Below are 26982 nucleotides of genomic sequence, written 5' to 3' on the forward strand. Positions count from 1 at the left end.
ATTTCTTTTGCGATTGCAGCTTGCGTTCCACAAGGCCTTGTGTGTCTGACTGTCAGAAAACTGGTGGCACACGTTCTGTGGGAAAAAACTATAACTGAGGCTATGGGCGTTGTGCGTCCTACTTATCACATCGGGTGACGTCGGCCGTCGGAGGAGGTCCTCGGGGACGGCGCATCAACGTCATCGATGCAGGCGCCAAAGATTTTCCGAAGCAGCACAGCTGTGGACATTACCTGTCATAGATATGGAATACGTCGTCGGACCATCCCATCGAAAGAACGTTACCAGGTAAGAAAGTAACTTGTTCTTCTCTTTGCAAGTGCATATGCCAGGTCCTTTAGTTTACTCACATGCTTAAGATTCTTTGGCCTAGGGAACCCCCATAACAAGCAGGCCCACACTTTGTCCACCACGATCGTAATACCTCTTTCTGCAAGCTTGTGTGCCACTTTGCTCCAGAAGCGCTCAATGACCGGGCATGACCAAAACATATGCATCATACCCACATTCTCTTCATCGCACTTAGGGCATGCTTGCCGTCCTGAATTCTTAAACCTAGATATCCTTTGGGGTGTCATATACGCTCTATGCGTGATATACAGCTGTATTTGCTTAAGTCTAGTGTTCCTCGACACCTTCTTATGATACCCCTGGGCTCGTTCCCACATCCCATCGTCCATCGGGGCTCCCACTTCACCTTCCCATTCTTGTCTCAACTGTACTGCTTCCTTCCCCACCTTGGACATCACCATCTCGTATATTCTAGATATCTCGTGCCCCCCTCTGCTATGTCATATATTAAGTCTATAGTAGCATCTGGTTCTTCCTCCAGTACCAATTCAGGCCAAGTTTTCTTAATTCTCTGCACCAGTCTATGGTACGTGATATACTGGCCTGTATGCAACCCGGTTACCTCCCTCAACGTCTCGAAGTCTATTATAGCCCCCTCTTGCCATATATCTCCCATGGTCGCTATCCCAACTGGTTCCCAATGGCTTCTGATTATCACCCCTAATTGCTTTTCTCCTCCCGCTAGTGCAACCAATGGCACGCGTGGAGCACGGGGACGGGTTCTCCATCATTTGGCAGGCCCTATGCCACATCCTCCACCCAAGCACCATCATGGTGGCTAAGAGAGATATTGCTGTGTTATGGGGTGCGTGAGAGGTGCCCATGTTGTCTAAATGGGTATTGTACATCGATAATTGCTTGGTCACGGAAGAACAAATATATAAGTCCCGAGGTTGTCTGCATACATTTGGTAAGATCTGGGCTGCGCAGTGCTGAGTGACCCTGAGAAGATGTGGGCTACTTTCACAAAGGGGTGCCATGAGTTTTACGTGGGATGGTGATGGGGGAACAACTTGTTGGATAACTGTGAGCGTAAAATTGTATGCAATGCAGGGAATTTGCCCCGATGAGTCGATTTCACAAATGCGGTGTAGTGATTATGGTTCATTAATCGTTTATCAAATAAAATAGAGCTTTAAAAAAAAGTTGACCATCCAGCAACCCCCCTCTGATCTTTTAACCATGCTCTTTGAAATGTTGCAGGATTCTCTAAACAACTGAGAGGCCGAAAATGTGCTGTTGAAGATCTGACCCCATAGAACCCCCGACTCCCCATCTTCAACAAAGGGATAATCACTGTTGCTTAGTGGTCCCTGAAGTTCATTTCTTGCTTGTATTTTAATGTATGTCTTCTTCCCCCATTCCACCTGTCATTCATGCTGCCTCCTTTTCTCTGACTCTTTCACTCTGAAAGGACCATTTGATTGGATGGGCATGTTGTAAGAAACCAAAAATATGTAAATTGTTTGGAAATTAGTGACAAGTGATGGATACATGATCAAAGCGTATATGTGGGAGAAATTCACTTTGTGAAAGTGACGTTGCTGGAATTCCCATTCAGGGTCTTTTTTGATAGACTAGTTGTTGCCATGTGTGCCTTGTAGCACTCCTGAAATGTTTGTTGCTAGGGTTTGGCTATTAAGTATACATGCTATTAGGGCCTTATAGCCTTTGTGTAGGAAGTGGTGGACCAAGGCTACAGCTTGAGTGGGCTAATGTAGTACAGAAAAGAAACTGCAAAGTGATAGATTTCTACACAAATGCACACCTCTCCCCTAGTGCATTATTTTGGATACCAAGGTAGCGTGAAGCACCACCTTTCAGCAAAAACTAAAGTGCTGAAATTAAGAGGACGCCTGTCCCTTTATTGAGGTTAATCTTATTATCTCTGTTTGACCTTGTAGACTTTGGGCTTTTTTTCTTTAGGCTATCATGAGCTTTTCTTCATGTCTTACCAGTTTATTTTCATGAGTGTTGCATTCACTCACAATACTTATGCAGGTCAATTTCAAATTATCCTAGTATTGTATGCAAAGTGACGATAATCAACTACTAGCCCACAAACAGGACATATGTAGCTTCTTTTAGGGTCAACCTGGAGTGGTTACACCGTAGAAGCAGCATTGTTTTAGAAGCAGTACAGCTTAACTGAAGATGGTAAACGGCCCTTAAAAACAATAATGCAGGGGATTCCAAGATGGCCGCCGGGGCGATGAGACGCATCTGAGTCGCTCTCCGCCCGGGCCGCCGAAAATAAGCACAAGACAAGCAGTATAATCGAGCAGAGCAGTCGGAACACCCTCCCCACATCCTCGAGCCCCCACCGGCGAGATCATCACGATGCCGGGTCTCCAAACACAGCCAGACGGGAACGGGGAATGGACTGCCCCTCCCCCATCGAGAGGGATCTAGGAGTTGCCAGCAGTCGGAGATGGGTGAAGAGGCCCATAGAGGAGGTAGTGCCCAGTAAACAGAACAGAGGGGGCCGGCAAATCCCCCCTTCCCCCCGGACGAAGAACCGAAAAATCCCAAGCCTCAGAGCGGTGGAGGCGCGGGCTGAGCGGGGCTGCCCCTCCCCCAATGGCGGCAATCCGAACTGTCCCGAGGGACTTTACCGACTGCCTTCAGGCACAGGCATCCAGGAGGAAAACCTTAGACAACCTGCGTGGAGCCATCCCGCCGACAGCACTCACCAGCAACCCCGTGATGAAGTGAAGCTACGGAGTAACGCCAACGCGGACAATAGTGCCAAAGGTCTACCGCTCCGACTGACCGAGCGGGGGCCACTCTGAAAGTCCAGCACATCTGTGCACCCGTGGAAACGAAGTCTGATGAAGGAGGAGTCCGAGGCAAGATCCCGGGACACGGACAAGCGAGAGGAGCGGCGCACACAACCATGTAGGGACCCCCCAATATACTCCCACAAACTCCAACCGGAGGGAGACACCCCAGGGGAGATGAGCCCGGCACGCGGTGCCCCCGCAGGTAAGCGGCACTAAGAAGGGGGAAGGAGAGGCAACACACCGGAAAGATCTGAGAAGAGGGGTTGGACCCCCCCACCCCACGTGAGGCCGTAGGAAGCCGGGTCACTGTGAAGCAGGTCCCGCACCAGGGGGACGCTAAGAACAACAGGCAGGCGGAAAGGAAAAAGAGAGAGTACCCACCCCCCCCCCCCCCAGGCCACTACATGACAGCCGGCAATCGGCCAACCCACAAACCTAAAGCTGCAACCAAATAAGGGGGGCCCCCACATCGCTACAAAAGCACATACAGAGGAACCCCAGAGGAGGGGAAAGGGAGAATAAGGGGAACACCCCCGTGGGGAACCCAGCCAAGCAAAAGCGGGAAGAGGAGACCCGGAGCAGGCCTGCAATTACAAGCCTACAGGAAGAGGGCCACAACGAGGGGTACGCGAAGAACTGTACATATATGCCCAGATCCAACCCTGGACAACATCCCACTTGTAGCTCAAGAGAATAAAGCTGTGGAGCGACAATCTGACAACTCCCAGACCACAGGATATTGTTAAAGAGCCCAAGAGCACCCCAGGAAAGACTATAGACCTGTCAAGAGCTAAAGGGAAAGGCAACGCCACACAACAGACCCCTCAGACCACGAAACAAGACGCAAATATCCTGCAAATGTGATCGACAGACAACTCATCGCAATCTAGAGGAAAGACCCAGGAAGACCCCCCAGGGAGAGGGCGACACCCCTACTCACCACCAACAACTACCCTCGAGAGAGGACATGCAAAAGTTGGTTTCAGGACTTACAAGAAAAATTCATGTCAACGGTACAGGAACAATTCACAACTATGAAAAATGACATGAAGCAGGCGGTTCAGGACCTGAAAGTAGATATGGCCAAATTGGAGGAGAGAACGGGTATAATTGAAAGATCAATCCAGAGTTTCGAAGAGGAACCACAGCAGGTCAGCGAAACACAAGAACACTTGGTGAGACTCACCTATAACCTGGAAATTCAATGCGAAGACCTGGAGAACATCTCCAGACGGTCCAACATACGCATTAAAAACATGGCGGAATCCGTCCTTGACAAGGACCTTAAGATGGCAGTGAAGGAAGTGTTTAGAGATGTCCTGGACGCTCAAGAGACGGAAGTAATTGGGGTGGACAGAGTGCACAGAGTAGGACCGAAGAGATCTGGGGCACCGGGAGAAAGACCACGGGACGTCCTGGTAGCTCTCTCCTCATACCCTCAAAAAGAGCAGATCCTGAGGAGGGCAAGAGAAATGGGGCATATCAGAATGAACGGACAAGAAATACAATATCAGGATTTAGCTCTGGTAACGCTGCAAAAAAGAAGAGCGATGGCCCCACTGGTCAAGGCATTGGTGGCGAAACAAATCTGCTACAAATGGGCCTTCCCATTTGGGCTGTTGTTCACATGGGAGGGGAAACAGAGAAGAGCGACCACGTGGGAAGAAGGCTTCAATATAATGGGACTCCAGGAAGATGAAGAGGAAACAGATGATCCGAAATTAAGTGGAGAACAAAGGAGAAAACCGAGAGGCTGGGAAACAATCAAACAGAGGAGGACAAACACAGGGAGGGAGAGCCGCAAGAAGCTGCCATGAAAGAAACCAAGAGGTGAGGATCGACGAGGGCAAAATCGCAGTGGCAGCCAAACAAGAATCCCGCAAGGGGTGGGGTGGAGGGGAATAAACTGCAACGAGATAAACAGACGGCGGCCCGGGATAGACCCACCGGCTTGGAATCTGGTAAGGACAGATGAAAATGTGGGGTTTAGGATCCCCTGCAAAAAGATCCCCCGAGGGTAAGGAGGGCAGGGAGCGATGGGCGCAACGCCCTAGCATCAGTAGGAACCCTCGCCCTACTCTGGGGCAAGTTGTTCGGTTTATGGTTATTTGTTGGGTGGAATGTTATGGGGAAGGGGAGGGGGGCAGGGGCATGAACAAAGGTGAATGCTGTAAGGAAGGGGATCCAAGGACAAGGTACGTGAACATAACATGGGGAAGATACGCATTTTAACATACAACATCAGGAGCATGAACCATCCAACGAAACAGGTAAAACTGGAGAAGCAGCTCAAAAGGGAAAGAGCAGATCTACTGCTGTTCCAAGAAACTCGTATCAGAAAGAGGGACAAACAGAAAACTTCCATAAGGGGGTACAAAATATGGGCACAAGGAAATTCAACCGAAAAGAGAGCGGGTGTGCTGATAGCGATAAGGGAAGGGGGGATGCCAAGCTGGAGGACTACAAACGGATAACGAAGGAAGGTATGCATTTGCCAATGTGGTGATAGGACACTGCATCACCCTGGCGTCAGTTTATGCTCCCAATGTGGGGCAAGATGGCTTCCTTAGAGATATGTTATGGAAACTGGAAGGCTTCGCAAGGGGGGAGGTGATCCTCGGAGGTGATCTCAATATGGCGTGGAACCTACAATTAGACAGAAGCACAGGGAGCATGCATGGTCAAGGGGCACCATCAAAACGTCTCAAACAGATGGACCAGATGGCCCTGAACGATGTGTGGAGGGAACTGAAGGTGGAGCAGAGGGGGATATACATATTTCTCACATGTTCATAACTCCATGTCAAGAATAGATTACTTCTGGGCATCAGTGGGGCTCATGGGTATGATACAGGGGCTGGATCTGGGAGCCATTTCACTATCGGACCATGCACCGCTGTGGCTCGAGATGAATCTCCCGGGGAAAACTAATGGGCTTTGGAGGTAGAGGCTACCCTTGGAGTTAATCCAAGACCCGATAACAGGGGAATCCATAAGGGAAATGGTAGAAGAATACTTCACATAAAACGACACGGGGGAAGTCTCTATGGGAACAGTCTGGGAGGCGTTTAAAGCAGAAATCCATGGGAAGATGATGGCGCTGAAGATTACGAAGGAGAAACAGAGGTACATTTGGGAAAAGGAACTGGTAACAACAATAGCAGACATACAAGAGAGAATCTTGAGCCACCCCACTAGGGCATTAAAGAAACCATTGAAACACACACAGGGCCAATTAGAGATGCTGCGCATAAAAGGAGCAGGAAGGAAATTACTCTACCTAAGACAAAGATATTATATAAAGGCAAATAAAGCAGACAGACTGTTAGCAAGACAACTCCACGCAAAACAGAAAGAAACAACGATCAAGAGCATACGAAACACGAAAGGGGAGTTACTGACGCACACACAAGACATGGGGGAGGCATTTAGAGAATACTACCAGAAGCTTTACTCCACAGACCTTCCGGATGGAGAAGCACAGGACACATTCTTAAAGTCCCTACCCATCCCACAAATATCAGAGGAAGATAGACTGGCCCTGGAAAGCCCAATAAGGGAAAAGGAAGTAAAAAAAGCAATAACTGAACTCCCGGTAAATAAAGCACCTGGTCCCGATGGCTTCACAGCCCCATTCTATAAAAAGTATGCAAAATTGCTAATCCCAGTTCTAACCAGGCTTCTAAACTCATTCAAAGATAGCGTCAATGTGATTCCCACAATGAACGAGGCGAAGGTGCTAGTCTTTCACAAAACAGGGAAAGACCCGACATACCCCGCGTCATATATATATACCAATTTCCCTGATAAATATAGACGCAAAAATATATACAAAGATCCTCGCCGCAAGGCTATCCCCGCTTCTTCCCAAATTAATCAACCTAGATCAATCAGGCTTTATCCCGGGTAGTCAAACCCATGACAATATCAGGAGGATCGTTCACTTAGTGGAAAAAATAGGCATAACACACACCCCGGCGATATTACTTTCAGTAGATGGCGAGAAGGCTTTCGACCGGGTGGAATGGTCAATGCTATTCAAAATCTTAAAGCATGGGATTCGGGGAGCAATATATAGCAAGAATTAGAGCGAACTATAACTCCACAACGAGCAGAATCGCCATCAACGGGAGGTCACAGAAAGGGTAATAATATCAAGGGGAACAAAGCAGGGTTGCCCACTCTCTCCACTCCTGTACGCAATCTTTCTAGAACCCCTGCTAATGAAAATAAGGGAGTCCACTCACATTAAACGGATCGAAATGGTAGGAACGCAACACAAGGTAATAGCATACCCGGATGATATGCTAATAGCCCTAGAAGACCCAGGGAGAACACTAGCGCCAGCTGTAAGGGAGCTAGAAGAATACGGAGCTATTTCCGGCCTTACGATGAATAGGAAAAAATCGGAAATCCTAATACAGGCGGGAGATTGGGAAATAATAGAAAGGGAAGCAAATTTACTGGACCTAAAGATTGTAGAAGAGGGCATCAAGTACCTGGGGATAATACTAATACACAAGGTAGGGCAGCTGTATGGGAAAAACTACCCGCAGCTTCTCACAAACATAAGCAGAGACTTGGAAAGATGGAACACACTGCTGATATCTTGGTGGGGGAGAATTCAATCGGTCAAGATGACCATCCTCCCGAAGCTACTGTACTACTTCCAGGCTCTCCTGGTGGGGGTCCCCAGAACCTTCTTTAAAATACTATTGAAGGTGATATCATCCTTTGTATGGAAAAGGAAAACCCAGAGAGTAGCCAGGGCGATCCTCACTGCACCCACCAAGGCGGTTGGGGGGGTTGGCGCTTCCCCATTTCCAGAAATATTACCACACGGCGCAACTTAAGGTGCTTCGGGAATGGATGGGGGAAAATCTGCAGCCAATTTGGGCAAAATAAGATAGGGCAGTAGCTAGAACCAGGCTTGTGGAACTACTCTGGAAACAGAGACATCATAGACACCCCAACATAGGGATAAGTGAAATTATGAAGACCACAATGGAGGCATGGGACAGCCAAACACGTAAAGGTATAACGACCACTGCGCTAGGCCCTTTCACACCCATCTGTCGGAATCCCCAATTTCCACCAGGGATGGAGCAAGGGGAATATGGAAGATGGGAGGAGGCCGGAATTACGAAAATAGGGGAAATGTTCACAGACCATGAAATCAGGTCACATGAGTCCTGCTACCCACTTTCATCACTCTCCAAACGTGATAAATATAGATACGACCAACTCAAACACTGGCTAAAATCCCTGGAAATAGCCAAAGCAGCAACTAGAAACCTCACACCGTTCGAGAAATATGTCATCTCCAACACAGGGGCGAAGAAATGGGTATCAACGCTTTACTCCTTCATAAACTCTCAGGAGGAAGAAGTCAAATGGACATACATGATCAAGTGGGGCAGAACTTTGGGGGAGGAACCAACAAAAAAACTATGGGTGGACCTATGGACACATATCCCCAAGATGACTCGCTCAGCACAAACAAGAGAAATGTGGATCAAAATAGTAACCCAATGGCACTATACCCCAGAAAGGCTACATACAATGTTCCCCAAAACATCAAATCAATGCTGGAGAGGATGTAATGAGGTGGGAACGTGGAAACATACGTGGTGGAACTGCAAAGGGATTAAACCTTTTTGGGAAGAGGTGAAGGGAGAGATGGGGAAGATGTTTCCAAATGGGAGGAGTATGGCTGTGTGGAATAAGAGATGAAATAGCTAGGAAATACAAAAAGACACAATGGAGAAGCTTCATGAGATTGCTCATAGCGGCATGGTCCACAATTGCCCAGAATTGGAAAAAGAAAGATACCCCACTGACATTCACATGGCTACAAAAGGTATGGGCCGAACTGGCTATGGAGAAAGTCACCCACACAATCCAAGGAACGAGGGACATGCTTGCAAAGGAATGGGGAAGGGTCCAAGAATATCTTCAGTCTGACTTTATGGAACAGTGGTGCCCCCATAACATCAAAGTAACGGATATCTTCAGCGCATAATGGGTTCCCCGAAAGACGGACACACACGCCCCAAGGTGAGGGTGGGGAGAGTTGGGGGGGGGGGGGTACGAGTTGCAACTGTTTGATGTTATGTTGATATATGGAAAATTAATAAAGAACATTTTTTAAAAAAAAAAAATGCAGGATAAGCTGGGAAGTATTGTTGAGAAGAAAGCTGCATATGGGACATATTTCTTATTGGCACTCGAGTCAGGGATTGTCTTGCACTGACGGTGGCAGAAACAGGTTAGCCAGAGCACTCCAACTCATGCTGTATCTAGATGCTACTTAAATTTCTCGGGGGCATTTCCTAAAAACCTTTAGTTTGTGAAATGATCATGGCATGAAATTACACTATGGCTAACCACAGAATCATGTTTTACTGTTTGCAGTGCTGAACTGTTTGCCTGTTTTTTCAAGCTATTTTGATATTAACCTCCTAATTTGTGTTGAGAGGCTAATGAGGTCCTACCAATGTTGTCACTGCAGCACTTCCTGACAAGGTCTACCTGTACTTTAAGAAAAGGAAAATCGAGCTAATCTACCAAGTCATTCTTCATCAATGTACTATGGAGGGGTATGTTTCATGGAAAACGATTCCTGCTCCGTTAGTGTTGCTTCTTTTGTTTTTTCGGTTGGTGATGGGATCTTGGGCTACGGTTGTGGTACTTTAAAATTCTGCTATGTTAAGTATTATTTATAAAGTAACTGACTAGAGGTCAAACTGTACTTTTGATTTCAATTACACAATGTTCAAAACATGAACTACAACTGACTGTTCAAATCCTAAAAGCCTGACCCCTGTTTGCCCTGTTGTCAGTATAAGAACTAATGGCGTTTTTTCAAGGACAGTCATGACCCAAACTAATATACTTGATTATTCAAGAATGATAGAAATTCCTTGAGAAACGCAAAGTGTACACAAACTAAATAAATAGTACTGTTCATTTGTGGAGTAAGTATAATCAAAATGCATCTACCTCATTCATAATTCAGTTCAAGAGGTCTCAGTAGTTCATTCTATGTAGTGCTTGCCAAAGAATTAACATTGATGGAATCAATCCATCTTTAAATACGACAAAGCTATTGCTCAAACATTTTATATATACACCATCAATTAAATAAAAAACCTACCTAGAAAAACTTGATTAGAGTAATTTTCATGTGGCAGAATTTAAATTTCCAATTAATATAAATCATTGTCTGATTGGAATCGTTCTCCTAGTTTGTAAGGTGAAATTCACTGAACTTGAAGTAATATGTGGGGACCTTCCCCAAAGGATAATTGACAGTGAACCTCCATGCTGCAATTACAATGGGAGGTTTTCTCTCTTTTTAGGATGTACCAGTAAGTTGCAAGGCTATGAACTTATGAAAAACTCTTCTGCTGAGCAGATAATAATGTTAAATAAATCTAGTTTTGGAAATTACCTTTAAGGTGAGGTGTAGACTTGTATTTTATTCTTCTATAGTGCGAACTTGGCATTAATGCATAGGAGCACTGCACAATTTCACATATGAAATATAAACATGATTCAAACATAAATACAAATCTAAGAAAATGCACACATTGGGCCTCATTACGGGTCTGGCATGTTGCTGCCAGACCAGTAAATATTTACCAGCGCCTGACTTGCCGGTAACACTGTGGTATTACAACCCCAGCAGTCCGCAAAGTCAGGCGCCAGTGAATAGTAATTCCCCATTCCCATAGAGTCCAATTGGACTCTATGGGAATGGGGAACACAGAAGCACCGGCACCGTTCTTAACAGTGTCGATGCTTCCATGACAGTCTGCCTACCATGGCCGCTGTGTCTGGCAGGGTCAGACCTGCCGGGCACGGCGACTCCGGCAGGCAGACCTGTAGTATGCCAGTCCGGAAACAACGGTGCCGGTAAGCTTACCAGCACTGTTGTTTCCGGACCGGCATGCTTCTAATGAAGCCGATTCCATTTAAACCCCTACCAGTATTGCCTAGGTGCAGAATAAGAATAATCTTGTTTAAGAAAACAGCTTTCCACAACCAGGTTTTCAAGGTTTTTTTCTAAACTCCAAGTAGTGTGTAGACAGGCGGAAGTCCCTAACGCATTCCCAGCGGATACTGCTGCTCCTCATGAAAATGATCTTTTCATAGAAATAGTAGACTTGGAAGTCAGGCTTTTCCTTCGAAGTCTGTAAGTAATGTTTAGCTTCTCAGCCAAACATCATTTTTTGACAATGGACTGCTTTGTAAGTAATGCAAAACAGCTTAAAGACAATCCTGGCTTCAAGAGGAAGCCCGATCGGGCCTCAGCATTAAAGACCGCTTTTAAAAGAGCCAGGGCAGAATGTGGCAAGCCAGAGAGAATAGAGTTAGCCATAGTCAATGTGGGATAGAACTAAAGATTTCACTAAGGTGTAAAACTGGGAAGATGAAACAAGATTTCTCTGACCGCAAAGCAAAACATTTGAGAATTAGCTGATTTTACTAAATTATTGATATGTGGTATCAAGGTAAGTCGAGATTCTAAAGTAAAGCCCAAAGATTTAACCAGCTGAGAAAATCCTGATTGTGAGCCTGGGAATTTAGGCCTCTAGGTACCAATTCAGAAAGACTGGCTGATTACTAGCATGATAAAATTCTGTTTTGGACTGATTCATTTGAAAAAGATATTTCGGCATCCAACTTTCGATCTCTGCAAGACATTTGCATATAGATGACAATTCTCAGATGTGTTATAGTTGTGTGTCATTGGCATACTGATGCATATCTATGCCAAATGTATCTATCAGGTTGCCCAATGATTACATATAGTGATGAAATGGGACTGGCGAAAGGATTGACCGTGAGGAACACCATATGGAGTACTAAACGGTTCTGAGTGATTTTTATTTTTAATTTTTATTTTATTGGATATTTTATTGGACATTTGTATGGCGCCTATACACAAGTGTTTCCAGGCGCCACAAGACAAGAAGGGGGAGGGGGACCATGGGATATGATACAAAAAACAGCAACAAGAAAAAAGAGACGATTATATTGGCCTTGTGACAATCCTACCATGGAAGTGCTTGAGGAAAAGTGTCAAGGGGTTATGGGGTAGAGTGAGAAGTGCAAAAGTGGGGGGACCGCCAACGGGGGGGGGTGCTGTACAGGCCAAGATGGCAAGTGCCAGGGGAGAAAGGCTGCCGGGGAGGCAAAGTGCCGTGGGCAGGTGGACTGGGTAGGGATAGTCTGGGAAAGGGAGCCCAAGGGCAAGTGCTGGCAAAGGATGCTGGGAAGCACTGGTAGAGGAGTGGTCTGGTCCCTGTATGACTCACAGGGGAGCAGGCCCCAGTCGCAGCCGCAGGTGGAGGGTTTAGCAAGGGAGGGGAAGATGGAGAAAAGGAAGGTCTTGAGAAGTTTCTAGAATTTAAGAAGATCCGGCTCAAGTCTGATGGGGGAGAGTGAGGCTGTTCCAGAGGGAGGCACCAGCCGAAGAGAGGGATCTACCTCCCACTCGCTGCTTGGAGAAACGTCTGACCTGCAGAGAGTTGGTCCCAGAGGATGATCAAAGTATTCTGGCTGGGCGGTATTTAGGGATGGAAAGCTGGATGTAGAGAGGTCCCAGGCCCCAGACAGCCGTGTGGATGATGCAGAGGGTTTTGAATTTGATCCTTGCAGTCACTGCGAGGAGCCAGTGGGGAGACTGTCGGGCTGGAGAGATGCGGTCCCTGGGCTTGAGGCCAAGGATAAGTCTTGCAGCCCTATTCTGGATTAGTTGGAGGGGGTGAACGGAGTAAAGAGGAAGGTTGAGGAAGAGGCTGTTGCAGTAATCAAGTTTAGAGAGAACCAGGGCTCTGCAGACACTGAGCTTCTGGGGGAAAGTGAGGAAAGGTAGAGTTCCCCTGAGGAGATGGATCTGAAAGTTGGACTTCTTGACAAGGTCTGAGATGTGTGGAGAGAAGGAAAGAGAAGAGAGGAGTCAAAGATGATCCCAAGGTTTTTTGCCTCCTAAGTGGCAGATAGGATGGGACCCAAGGAGTCTGGCCAGAGAGTAGGGGTGTGGGGGAGGGCTGTACATTTCACAGAGAAGACATATCTGTTTGTATATCAGTCTAGTCCCACCACTAGGGCAGTTCACCACCAAAATGCTATTCAATTCTCCTCTGTACAGTACCAACAACAACCGCTTACAAACATCTACCACTCATTCTTTTGGCCTGCCCCATAGTCTCCCAAGCCACTGGCCCGTCAAGGTGCCAGGGCTACTATCGTGAAGGCAGCAGGGCCAATGAGGGACACAATCATTGTCTATTCTCAACTCTCTTCCTTCATCTCTAACCACTCCCTCCTTCCCTCCACCCAATCCGGCTTCCGCCCACTGCACTCCACAGAAATTGCCCTCACTTAACTCTCTTCTCTGCACGCTACTCAAAGCACGCCTCCATTCTTATTCTCCTTGAACTTTCCACTGCTTTTGACACTGTCGACCATCCTCTTCTCCTCAACTCCCTCTCATCATTTGGCTTCATGGGCAACGTTCTTAATTCGCTCTCCTCTTATCTTTCTAACCACAAATTTTCTATCTCCTGGGGTGGCTCCTCCTCCCCCACTTTTCCCCTCAACCACGGCGTTCCCCAAGGTTCTGTCCTCGGCCCCTTTCTTTTCTCTCTCTACACCTTATTCTTAGCTCCTATTATCTTCTCTTTTGGTATCTCGCACCATTTCTATGCGGATGACACCAAGCTTTTCCTCTCCTTCTTCTCTCCTGACATTCACGATTAACTCTCTTCTTGCTTTTCTGCTATTAAATCCTGGATGTCCTCACACTTCCTTACTCTGAATACTGACAAAAATGAACTCCTTTTCTTCCCGGCTAACACTGTTTCGAGGGGATTGGGTCCTCCGACGTATTCCATAGCTATGACAGTAATCACCACAGCTGTGCTGCTTCGGAAAATCTTTCGACGTCTGCGTCCTGCGTCGATGACGTCGATACGCTGTCCTCGAGGGCCTCTGTCGAGCCAACGTCACCGGATGTTATAAGTAGGACGCACGACGCCCGTAGCCTCAGTTCCGTTTTTTCCGTGAATGTGTTTGCTTCAGAGATCTCGGCGCGCCTCGATTTTACTGAATCCTGTTCTTTCGGTTCTTCGAACCTGTTTCTTCATTGCTATCGTATTATGTCTTCGGCTTCTTCCACCCCGCGGTCCGGGTTTAAGAAGTATCTGGTGTGCGGGTCCAAGATGTCACTGACGGATACGCACGATGATTGCCTCTGGTGCCTCGGGGAGGACCATGATACGGACAACTGTGCAGACTGCCAATCGCTCACATTGAAGGCCTTGCGGGAGCGTAAGAAGAAGCTGTCGGTCGGTAAGGTGGCCAAGCCCCGGAAGTCGCGTTCCACTGGTCTTTCGACGGACGATTCGAGGGGCGACTCTCCGCATCGTTGTCGTGAGTCTGGGGGTTCTCGGTCTGGCAGTCGGTCCCGCCATTCCTCTTCCTCTTCGAGGCACTCCAGGAAGCGCCGTCACAGGTCGCCTTCCCCGTCCTCTTCTGAGGACTCCGCCTGTCAGCAGGTTGCTTGTCCCAACAAGCATTCCACTCCTGAGGAATGGGATTCCTTCCGAAAGGAGAAGTTGGTGATTTTTCAATCACCAATGTACACCTTCGGGCTCGAGCAGTGGTCGCGACCACCAGGCGCCTTCGAGGTCCCGGTCGGACAAGGATGGTCGCTCTAGACATGCCCGTTCCAGGTCCCAGTCCTCGACGTCCTCGACGCCCACGAGACCGCGAGAACCTGTGAAGTCTTTGAGGAAGACATCGACGCCGGCGGCGCCGAGGTCGTCGACGGACTCTCTCGAGGCCCCGCCTCCGAGGAAGTAGTCGACGCCATCAGCGCCCAGGCTGTTGAGATACACGCTCGGGGCTCCGCCCTCGAGGCCTGTGTCGACGCCGTCGAAGCTGTCAGCGCCGCGCTCGACGCTGATTCCGTCATGGCCTTGTCAGAGGTACCCTGTGGCACGGTGGCACCCCCCAGAAAGGCGCTGGCCAAGGCTAAACATGTCTTTGTGCCTTTTTCTGTACCCTCATATATTATTTCTGAGGTGGATGAGGGGTCTGAGTAAGGTGAAGTTCCTGCAGAGGTTCTTGATGACATTGTTTCTGGTCATAGTCAACTTCAGGACCTGCGTCAGTCACTGCACGACGCCAGTGGTCTAGACACCTCTCCGGGGGTGAAGTTTGGTCAGCTGGAGCCTGGCACGCATGCCGCATCCTCATACCTGTGCCTCATGTCGAGGGTCACAGATTACCTGGGGTGCTCTGCCCCCCCCTTGGGATTTTCAGCAGGATGACCTGACTGATATCTTGGACCAAGGTCATCCAACTGACCTGGTGCTGCCATTCCATATGGCCTTGAAGAGAAGGGTGGCTGTGGCTTGGTCTTCTCCGGAGAGTCTCCCGGCAGTGAGCAGGTCCTTGCCGAAGAAATATCGCCCAGCCAGTGGTGACCCCTGCTACTTGACCACGCACCCTACTCCGGAGAGTTTGGTGGTGCAGGCGGCTACGGCCCCAGCAAAGCAGGCATTGTACCCTACCATCCCACATGATGGGGACGATGCACGTTTTGACGGCTGGGCGAAGAAGGTATTTTCTTCTGGGGGTATGGCGCTTCAGGCTGCCAACTCCGTTTGTGCCTTGTCTCGTTTCACGCACACTCTGTGGAACTGTATTTCCCTAGCGATTGATCATAATCCCAAAGGGGAGGAACGGGATGGTTTCCTTGCTATCATTCAGGATGGCAAGGATGCAATGTGTGAATCCGTTCAGTCCGGTCTGGACATGGTTGATTGCGTCAGCCGGTCCATGGCGGCGAGCACCGTAATACGCAGGTTTGCGTGGTTGCGGAAGTCGGGTTTTGCTCCTGATGTGCAAGCCCGGCTCCTCAACATGCCCTTTGATGGTGACCATCTTTTTGGCAGCAAGGCTGACGAGAGTCTTGAGAGGTTGCAGACCTCCAAAGCTGCAGCGAAGTCGTTGGGCACTGCAGTTCGCCAACCTCTGCCTTTTCGTCCTAGGGGACAGCAATGGAGGGGAGGTTCCTTTCGATATTACTCGTCCTTTAGTAAATCGAGAGGAGCTGCAAGTCAAAGGGGCAACCGTAGGAGTGCCAGAGTTGGAAAACAAGGTACTCGAGGTGCAAGCAGTTGCCTCTTTGCCCTCAGGCACTGCCACAGCCGCTTCAGCTCAGTCATGAGGCCCATGCTTCTGCGGTTGGGGGAAGGCTTGTGCAGCATCTTGTAGAATGGCGTGCCATTACTTCAAATGTGTGGGTTCTGGAGATCATAGCCCATGGCTACTGTCTTCCTTTCCGGCAGAGGTCTCACGACAATCCACCAGGGAACCTCTTTGAAGAGTGCGGATCCGCTCCTTGCGCAGGAAATTCAATCCCTGCTGGAGAAAGACACCATAGAACTGGTGCCTGTAGCGGAGAGGTACAAGGGATGGTATTCCCCTTATTTTTTGATTTTGAAGAAAGACAGAGGATTGAGACCCATCATGGACTTGCGCGGGTTGAACAAGCTCCTCAGGAAGGACAAGTTCAAGATGGTTACTCTTTCTCAAGTCCTCCAGGCCCTTCAACTTCAGGACTGGTTGGTGTCTCTCGACCTCAAGGACGCTTATTTTCATGTGCCAATCCATCCCAAGCACAAGAAGTACCTGTTTCGGGTCCTGCCGTTCGGATTGACCTCCGCCCGAAGGTTTTCACCAAGCTCATGGTGGTGGTGGCAGCGTATCTCAGGAAAGGGGGGATTAGAGTCTACCCCTACCTGGACGATTGGTTGATCAGGGCGCACTCTCCTGAGCAAGTCCTGGATCATCTGTCCGTCACCTGCCACTCCCTTCACAAGCTGGGCTTCTCCCTCAACTTAAATTCATCCCACTTGACGCCAACACAGCGGCTCCAGTACATCGGAGCAGTGCTCGACCCGTCCCTGGGGCAGTGTTTTCCTCCCCAGGTGAGGGCTCAACACATTCAGCAAATGTTGCACACGTTTCAGCATGGACGAGAAAAAGAGAAATAAGTGGGCACCACAGGGTAAATATTATTATTTGTCGTCTTCAGTCTGTATTTGTATTTTAAATTTTAGCAAAGCAATATCTAAACACTTGCGGGAGCAGGCTGAGAAGGGTCTGGAGTCACTCTGACCCAAGAAAACAAGTGAAGCAATAGACTAGATGGGAAACCTAGTCACACAACCGCTCTCCGTTTGTACCCAGTCTGGGTAATTATATTCGAAAAAATAATTCCAAATAGTTTTAGTTTGGTTCTTCTTAATTTGAGAATTGTTCATAGAAAAATGAGTTCCAAGACTTTGTTTATGTAATATATATACTTTTATCAAAAAAATCAAAAGAATGATCACTAATCAAATCTTAGTGAGGACGCAGCTGACATGTTGCATTATGCAAGTAGACTTAAAATGCCAATGCATTTCGGAGTAAAAAACTCCATCAGGGCAAGTCTGTACTTTTAGGAAACAATAACACCAACAAAATTGCATACAATGTATATAAAGCAAGAGATACATAATGATATGTAATGGTAGCATAATGATCATAAAGCGCATAGAAGAATAATGGTTACATACCCCAATGGAAGAATTCGAGTCAAGGTGTAATATGTAAAAACAGAAAAAATAAAGTAAATAGAAATCAGTGCAGATTCGCGTTTACAATCATTCAATTAATGGCATGAGCTCATAGGTGGAAGAAAATTACCTCGCTTAAAGAATGGAGTCAGGCGCGTTAAAACAGGAAAGAAACAGTATCAGACGTATGTTTTCGCAAAGAACACGATCGGATGCTGGAGGGAATCCAGTGTGCGATCTGTAAAAGCGAAATCTACTTCAGTGGGTGCGGTTGTAAAGAGTAAGTACACGGAGTGCAAGAAGCCACAACCGAAGCGGTTACCTGAGTTCAAAGAATAGTGTCAGCGGTGGACGCAGCGAGCCGTGGTGCATCGCTGACTGAAATCGTTGCTAGGGAAACAGTAAGTGAAATAGGCACGTGACCGCAACCCGCTGGGCGAACCCGCGCGATGCGAAATGTGATTCAAGTGGCAGCATAGTGCCGTTGGGGGCAACAATGGTGTAAGAAAAACCATTGCGGGGGCTGTAGGGGCTGAGTCATGAATAATAAAAAGGAAAAAATAAAAAATAAAAATTGTGCATAACATAGACATAGAAAAAATACTCTCATCATATGTAAACATCCACATTATAAATCAAACATAACCTATATAAGGCAAGTGTAATCGAACTCCATCGTATTCCAAAAGTGTTATACAGAACTGTATCATCTTGAAATGAAAAAAATATATCAAAGCGTTCATTAAAAGTGCTATACCTAATGTATCAAGACTAATAGATGTATACAATAACATAATGAACATTCAAAACAGCATAAACAATGTATACGACCGATCTGCAGGTGGTGGTGCCAGGTGGTACCACCTTGGGTCCCAGTCGAATGACCAGGAGAAGCAGACTGGTTGGGGTGAATCATAATGTATCATATTTGTGAAATAAAACAAGCAAATAGAACAAAAATCATAACCACGTGTATCTATGCTTATTGGCATATGAATCAGACAAAAAGTCTGAAAAGTCTGAAATCGGTGGCATAGAAAAGTACCACCTTGGGTCCTAGTCATGTGACCAGGAGAAACAGACTTGTTGTGTTAGAACCTATGTCATGTTCAGAGAATGAAGAGACACATTCACATCAAAACAAATGCATTTCAATGGTAACAGATTGACTGCAAGTTGAAGCATTAAAGATAGCAATGATAGTTAATCTCATCATTGAGACCATTGGGATACAAACTCCCAAGTTTATCGATCCAAAAAGTTTCTCTCTGGTTGAGGCGAAGACTCAAATCTTCATGTGGATTGATCTTGGTTAGTACTTCCAAAATCAGGAACCTGATTTGTGCCAAACCATGTCGCTTCTCACTCCAATGTCTGGCCACTGCTGAATTGGGATTTGAATTCCGGATGCACGAGCGGTGCTCATTCCAACGTACTTTAGCAGCTCTCGTGGATTGGCCGACATAATATTTACCACATGGGCACTTAATTCCATATATTATGTTCACACTGTCACAAGTGCCGAAAGATTCCTCTTAAGTCTTTCGGCACTTGTGACAGTGTGAACATAATATATGGAATTAAGTGCCCATGTGGTAAATATTATGTCGGAAAGTTGTCGGATTTTCATTTGAGCCAGAAGGTCATTCTTCCAGCATTTTATCCTCCTCCGCATCCTGGTAAGGACGAGGAGAGGCTCCATAGGTTAGATCCTAGGAGAGCTTTAAGTTTCTACATTTCACGCATGTCCAGGGTCAGAGTGGACGATCAGCTCTTTATTGGTTACGCTGGAAGGCGTTTGGGACAAGCTGTGACTAAGCAGACTTTGTCTAGATGGATTATCTTGGCAATTTCTGAGTGTTACCGCCTGGTGGGTAAGGAGCCTGCGGTAGGCTTACAGGCCCATTCGACTAGGGGTATGGCTGTCTCTACTGCTCTGCAGAGGAGTGTTCCTATTTGTAACATCTGTGAAGCAGCTACTTGGGCTTCAGTTCATACTTTTGTACGTCACTACTCCCTAGATTCTTCCCATGGGCAGGATCTGGCCTTTGGCAAGGCGGTCCTTTACTCTTCAATTTGATTGGACATTCTAAATTTGTATATTGGAAATTCTTTTCCCACCTCCTTACGTTGGTACTGCTCTGGGAGTCTGTCATAGATATGGAATACATCGGAGGACCCAATCCCCTCGAAGAACAAGTTACTCTCTCACCTGGTAATGTACTTTCGATGGGATGGTCCGACGACGTATTCCATATCGCTCCCTCCCTGCCTTCTCCACTACAGAATTTCTTATGCGATTGCACCTTACGTTTCCAGAAGGCAGAAGATTGGTGCCACGCGTTCTGGGAAAAAACTACTACTGAGGCTACGGGCGTCATGCGTCCTACTTATAACAGCTGTGGTGATTACTGTCATAGATATGGAATACATCGTTGGACCATCCCATCGAAAGAACGTTACCAGGTTAAGAGAGTAAGTTGTTCTCCTCCTCCCTCCCCTCCCCCTTTCATTCTCTTTTCCCCCTCCCAGTTCTCCTTCTCTCCCCATGCCTGTAATCTTGGTCTCCATATCAACCCTCACCACTCTCTATCTCACCTAATTTCTCTCGCTGCTAAATCCTGTCGCTGTCACCTCTACAACATTTGTAAAATTCGACCCCTCCTTACCTTTCACGCCACTAAACTTTTAATTATCTCCCTCATCTTCTCCAGACTCTTCTACTGTTCCTCCCTTCTCTTTGGACTCCCCTCCTCATCTCTCCCCTCTTAAATCCATATACCGCTCTGCCATCCGCTCCCTTGGCCTTCTCTCACCTCTTGATTCCCTCTCCTCCTCTCTCACCTCTCTAGGTTGCCTCTCTTTTCACTCCCACCTCAAGTTCAAGTTCCTCTGTCTTGTTTTCGAATCCTTCCATGGTTTTCCCCCCCACGTACCTCTCCTCCCTTCTTTCTTTCTACACCCCTTCTCATTCGCTACGCTCTGCTAATCTTTTCCTACTCTCTCCTTCTCCTCCACCCTGGGCCCCCTCCCGCTCCTTCCAACTCCTTGCTCCCTTCCACTGGAACCGCCTCCCCCTTCACGTCCACTCTTCTCCCTCCTACCCTTCCTTTCTCTCTTCCCTAATATCATATCTTCCACTCACCTCCCTAACACCCCACGTTTTCTTTCCTCCTCCCTACCCCTCTACTCTCACCTCTTACTCTTGCTCTTCTTTACCCTCTCCTTCCCACCTACCTCCTTTCCCCCTGCTCTCTTCTAGTCTCACTTTTTCCTCTCTTCTTCCGCTCACATTCCCTCTTTCCCCCGCTCTTATCTCTTCTAACATCTACTTCTCCCTTGCACACCTCTGCCCCTCCCTTGACTCTCCTCAACTCTGCAATATTGTAAATTGTTCTTTATACTGTTTTCAGGTTGTGGTTCAATTGTCATCTTATCAGTGGTCGAAATGAGCGGGAGCGGTAGGAGCGATGTCCTCTACTTTTTTAAATTACGTTTTACAGCTCCTATACTTTTATTTTAAACAGAAACTGTTCCGGAATGGTTTCGTTTTAAAATAAAAGTGTAGGAAGACATTGCAGCTTACACTTTCAGTGCACTGCACTGAACGTTCCCTTAAACAGCAGATGCAAGTGTTTGGGGGTTTGTATTGTGTGTGTCGTGGTGATGGGGTTTGCGGAGAGTGGGTGCAGGCCAGCAGGGAACATAGTTCCACTACTTCTTTTCGTACACTTCGACCACTGCATCTTATGCTTGCTGTATGCTACTTGTTCTCATGTAAAGCACTTTGGAGTAAAGGGCTATATAAATTCAATAAAATACAAATAAAATACAAGACACATATGCTTTAGAACGCAATGAGCCGCATTTATTGCATCGTCATATGTGACAAGACACCATAAATGAATGACACCATACAACCTGTTAGGTCATAATTACATATTTGGGAGTGGTAGTGGCCATCACCCCGCCCCCACCCCCATGCCTGGGAACGGACCTGAGGGAAATATGTGACACCGTAAACTGACCAGACACCCAGTCCCATTCCCCCTTGCGCATACCGGTGATGACCGCTCAATGAGCGGCTGGCTTGACACCTCGCCGTTCCACGCCGCACCTTGGACCATAACATAAATCAGCAAGAAATCTTCTTTACAATGACCCCAATTATTGAGCACATAACTAAACTCAATGCAATGTGTCTAAACTACTGCCGCAGTCATACTGGCCTACCGGTCACAGGCAACCCCTCCCTCACCTGCACAGTGCTCGTTCTTATGACGTGCGACCGTCTGTGGCCTGTCGCTGTGACCTCCATTACATTGCCTAATCTTCTATATTAACTAGGCTCCCTAGCCACATTCTTACATTTAGGCCCACGGCAGCAGCCAGCAGGAATATGTGAATCTGCTCCAACGTTGAGACGCCCCACTGGGGTCCCTCGCCTAGTTATGCGGACCTACAATTCCCATCTCACAATGCATCCCCACAGGTTTCCGTGGCATAAGCCAACTGGGGTTTGACTTGCACGCTCCTGTCCGATATGGACGTCCCTCTATAATCCCCCATACCCTTTGTGCAGCACACAAATAGCACCTTTCCCTGATGCCCCACAGCCCTCTATACAGATAGAATGCTCCAGTGTACTATGGCCAATCACTGCGCGCCGGTTTAGCTGGGGGGCCGTCCCCCCGGCATCGGGTGTCATCTATAGGAAAAGACAGGATGAGAGTTAAATACATGCACTTATCGGTATAAATTGAGGGCCTGGAAACTATATACCATTTAAACATGTGATAAGGCCCTTCCCGGTCCACCTCGAGAGGGCCGAGCAACTATACATAATGCAAACATTTGAATTGGGTACCTGGAGTACCAGGGGTCCGTTCCCCCACGCAACCAGTTGATATCTAGGGGAAAAGACAGGATGAGTGAATAAATGCCACATGTCAAAATAAATTACTGCACAGTCGGACCCGACCAATCCGACATTGAAAATGAATGCCTCGCCGAGACAAGCACCCCACAAATCCCATAGCCGTTATCTGACATATGGTGCGGGGGCACTCCCTTGTGTCCATACCACTGGCGTGCCCACTCAGGGCCTGCGCTGCTTCCCTTACAGTGACCCATTACATCCGAGACACACCTCTTTGCGGAACCGCCCCCCTGTGCAACAAGGTTACGCCCACTCGTCATCTGAGCAAGGGGGTGGCTCTCCACCACGCACCCCTTGGGAACGATACCCAGGGGCCCCCAGCCCATGACCTGCATCTTGTGCCTCCTCTCCTGAATCCTGAGCAACCTCACACACGTCTAGCTCCGGACACTTCACCCAGAAGTGGCAACAGCTCCCCAGCCGCACTGCCGGCCCACCACAGCCACATCTACCATAGGCCTAACATCACAGTGCCCGGCAAGAGTACCCCCCTATAAGCCAACTACATGGAAAACCGCAGGTGTGGGCTAAACCTTAACTCGCCCCCCCCTTTGTTCAGCTACCCCTAGCCTCAACAAATAGGGCGTACCCCATTCCCCTCGGGACGATCACCGGAGGACCTAGAAATCCGAAATCCACTGCAGTTGCATGACAAACCTCACCCCTAAAACCCTGCTGTTTGTCCCTTACATACCATCAGGGCTTAGCCCCTTATGTCCCATGCCCCCTGGGTCCAGTATGCCTGCTGATCCAAGACCAGTGTGCAGTGCCCCCAGACGCAACTCCTTCCTCCCACGCGGTCTCCGACCAAAGACACTGGCCTAACCGCCAAAACATTTCCACACCACCTGTTAGCCCCATGATCGCCTGCCAAGGGCCAGGCTTTTCTAAACTGCCACCAAACAACCCAAATCGAACCGTGTACCTGTTATTATAACACTGTGCTACGCATCGCGCGCACACCATCCCCTCAACACAGCAGGAACACTTCAGATATCCCTTTTTTCACGTTGCCAGGGACCAAGGCTAGTCTGTCTGGCGCCACTCTCATACTGGTCAAACCGGGGCCCTTAAACCATATAATGAGCCAACATACTGCCTTGACATGACTACTAGCTTAGCACCCACGCACAGCGAGGACAACTGCCTGGAAGTGCTGGTAAGACCCACCTCCCCAGCCCCACCAACTGTGCATCCCAGAAGCCTCCCCATGCCATGCAATGGCAACCTCACTGTCCTCACACCAACGACTGGTGTGCCAGGCTACTCCACTGTGCCCTGGGGGGTCCAGGGCCCCAGGCCCCACCCGACCTCCCCCACACTGTGTGCTCCCATACACCTACGTGGTCAACTGCCAGGGAGCGCTGGAAAACCACCTTTTTAACCCGCACTGACCAATGAAACGCCCCAGGAGCCCACTATGCCATCCAATGGTAACCTCACTGGCCCAACACCAACCACTGGAGTGCCAGGGTGCTCCTCGCCTGTGCACTGTGGGGGAAGAGGGTCCTGTATAACTTGGCACTTGCAGCCACTCCTTTTCCAGTCTTCTTCCTCCCTGCGCTTCTACAAGGCCAGCTGCCAGGGAGCGCTGAAAAACTACTTCCCTTTCCTGCACCAACCACAGAGCGTCACAGTAGCCCACAAAGCCAAGTCTATGGCACCTACACTGACCACTGGTGTGCCAAGCTACTCCAGGAACTGCTGTGCCCCATGCTGTCCCCGGGAGGATAGCTTAACGGCAACGTGCGTGCATTGGAAGCAAGATGACACGAAGCAACACATGTTCAATCCCCGGGTCCGCACTTAGAAACCTCTGGGTGTTTAAGCGTGTTATAAATACGTAACTAAGACAAACAAAAACCCCACAATTACGCAACTAAAAAAACAAACAATTCCTGTAACAGCGCCTCGATGCCCACGGGCTGTGTGAGCTCTTTAAAAATGCAAAATAAAAAAAAATAAAAAATCTCATCCCTGTTGATGGTGTACTCTGGAAGTTTTCCTGAGCGACTTATGCCCTGAAGCCCCCTTGTCGTCCGATAGTGACCAGGCACTGTTGCACAACAACCACTGGTGCACTCGACTAACCATCCAAACAACTCTGCCACTCCTTATAGGGATGGGGTGTTCCGTAGTGGTGTTCTTGCGTGCCCTCTGCCCCATTGACACGCCCTCTGCCCCTTAAAAGTGCGGCCATCGGAGCCTCTTTACACGGTGTCCCATGGTGAATTCGGTGGCCTCACCCCGCCACTGGTGCGCCATAACAACCCAACAGCACCTCTGGAGCACCCACTGTGATCCACACTAGGGAGAGCCAGTATGACACCTCCCACTCACACCACCAACCCTGGAAACCGTTGTGGGCTACCACCTGCCATGGACCTTGACACCCTCGCCCACATAAGGTGAAACGCCATAAATTGCACCACAAATTGAATAATTTGCCCATTCCTTTTTTTTAATTTAGTTTTCTTTTGTTTAAAGTCGCGTCTGTCTGTATAAAAGATACTCCTCCAAGTATTTTCAGGCCAATGTCCAGGATGCGAAATTAAGATTCAGTGAGCAGGAGCTAAAATCAGGTCCTGGGTGTCGGGCATCACCCAGTAGGCAGGAGCTACCGTTGGGGAACCATGAGCAAAAACTCAGCTCACTGCAAATCTAACTTGCACACGAGATGCACACTGTAACTTTTTGTCCGTTTTGTATGTTTCATTATGTTTAAATGTGTACCAGAAGTGTGCTAATTCTTCATTATTAGCATTTTCAGATAATCAAAGTTAATGTAATTTATATTTGCTGTTTGTAAGGCACCAGAGACAACCGTAGCTCCTGCTAGCTGTTGATTTCAAGCTAACCAGGCTCTCCTATGCTAGAAGCAGGAGCTAAATGGCTCCCAGCTCCCCTCATTTTCAAACCCTGAATGTGTGGACTTGCACCTGTTGTCATTTGTAAACAGATGTTCTAACCATTAAGCTAGTTTCTCCCCGTGCAAAACCATACTACTGCGAGCTTCGGATCCTGGCAAACCTCTACCAGATTACTGAGGCTTAACCTCCCTTTGCGAGGATGATTATCCATGATTTAAGAAGCCTTGGGGGATTGGAAGGCACCACTTCACAAAACCGAATATGTAACCATGTTAATGTTTAAACTTATCCCGAAAATATGCAGCGGTTCTTCAATTCAGCCCTTGTTACTGCCACAAGGAAAAAAGAGAAAACGCCTGACATACGTACGGCGAAATAACCTTAAACACGAAGCATTGGTGGGTAAAGTAGTAACTCCCTTTCATAGAGATGTTGAATGAGGCAAAGGCGCTTGGCCCATGTTATACATATTCATTGCTTAATCTGGATTTCATTGCCGCAAACCGAACTCAGCAGGAGGCCGCCGCAATGCGTGTTGAACACCTAAATCATGTGTGCACACCTATCTCAGGCTACCCACTCGAAACTCTTTTCCTCACCACCCAGTTCGACGTTTGCCTCTTTGTTTCGAAACCATCGGTGCCCCCACACGCTTTTCTTGTCCACAGAAACTCAGAACCCTTTTCGTTTCCCATGCTGCTATAACAACTCTTCCTCCCATTACCCACTGCTAAACAGAAACACACAGCTCTTCAACAACCTATGTCCGCACCCGAAGCGGACCATTCCCTACATGGTCTGGCAACTACAAACTCTGGACACGAGAAGGGGGCGTGGCCATGCCCCTCATTTATGGCCCCTTCCCCATCAGCCATGTAACATGCCCATTAAATGAGACAGAATACCAAAACGGTCCCCCCCCCACCACCCTCTTTTGTAGTGTGCGGGGTCGGCCGATGGCCGTCACACATGCATACAGCCACACGCACCCATGCATGCAGAGACCTCACGCCGGAGACGTGTGATGGCTCCGGTCTCCGGCGCGAACTGCCGGGCACAGCCTTTATTTTTGCAACGCGCATGCGCGAGCTCCGTAGAGGCTCGCGCATGCGTATCTCATGTACGCAGTACACAACATCCCTCCTTTTCCCCGGAAACAAACAATTAACAAGTAACTGCAGAAACAACAACAATTAACACCTGACTGCCGAAGTACAACCGTGGTTCCGTCTTCGGATTTGCACCGACACTTTCCCAGCCTATGGTGCCGGGTCCATGATAAAGTCTCGAAACCTCTGGGGAAGTCGTCGTCCAGCCCTGCTCGGGTATCGTGGTGCAGCGTCATCAGGAGCCTCCGATGTCTTGTGATCTGCCGTTGGGATAGCTTCCTCCATCCG

General features: G+C 48.1%; 1 protein-coding gene across 3 annotated transcripts in view; it reads left to right on the forward strand.

The window, feature by feature from the left end:
* Positions 1-26982, forward strand: part of SLC35A5 (solute carrier family 35 member A5) — a 540034-nt gene that overhangs the window by 473399 nt on the left and 39653 nt on the right. The window contains exon 7 of one of the 3 annotated variants that reach the window (XM_069636488.1): positions 9646-9733. The exons of the other annotated variants lie outside the window; for them this stretch is intronic. Coding sequence (XP_069492589.1) covers positions 9646-9696 — 51 coding nt within the window. The 3' untranslated portion in view covers positions 9697-9733. The remainder of the gene's footprint in view (positions 1-9645; positions 9734-26982) is intronic. 3 annotated transcript variants of the gene reach the window in all.

This window comes from Ambystoma mexicanum, chromosome 7p (genome assembly GCF_040938575.1).
Source record: "Ambystoma mexicanum isolate Mex_15411 chromosome 7p, UKY_AmexF1_1, whole genome shotgun sequence".
In the NCBI taxonomy this organism is placed as follows: Eukaryota; Metazoa; Chordata; class Amphibia; order Caudata; family Ambystomatidae; genus Ambystoma; species Ambystoma mexicanum.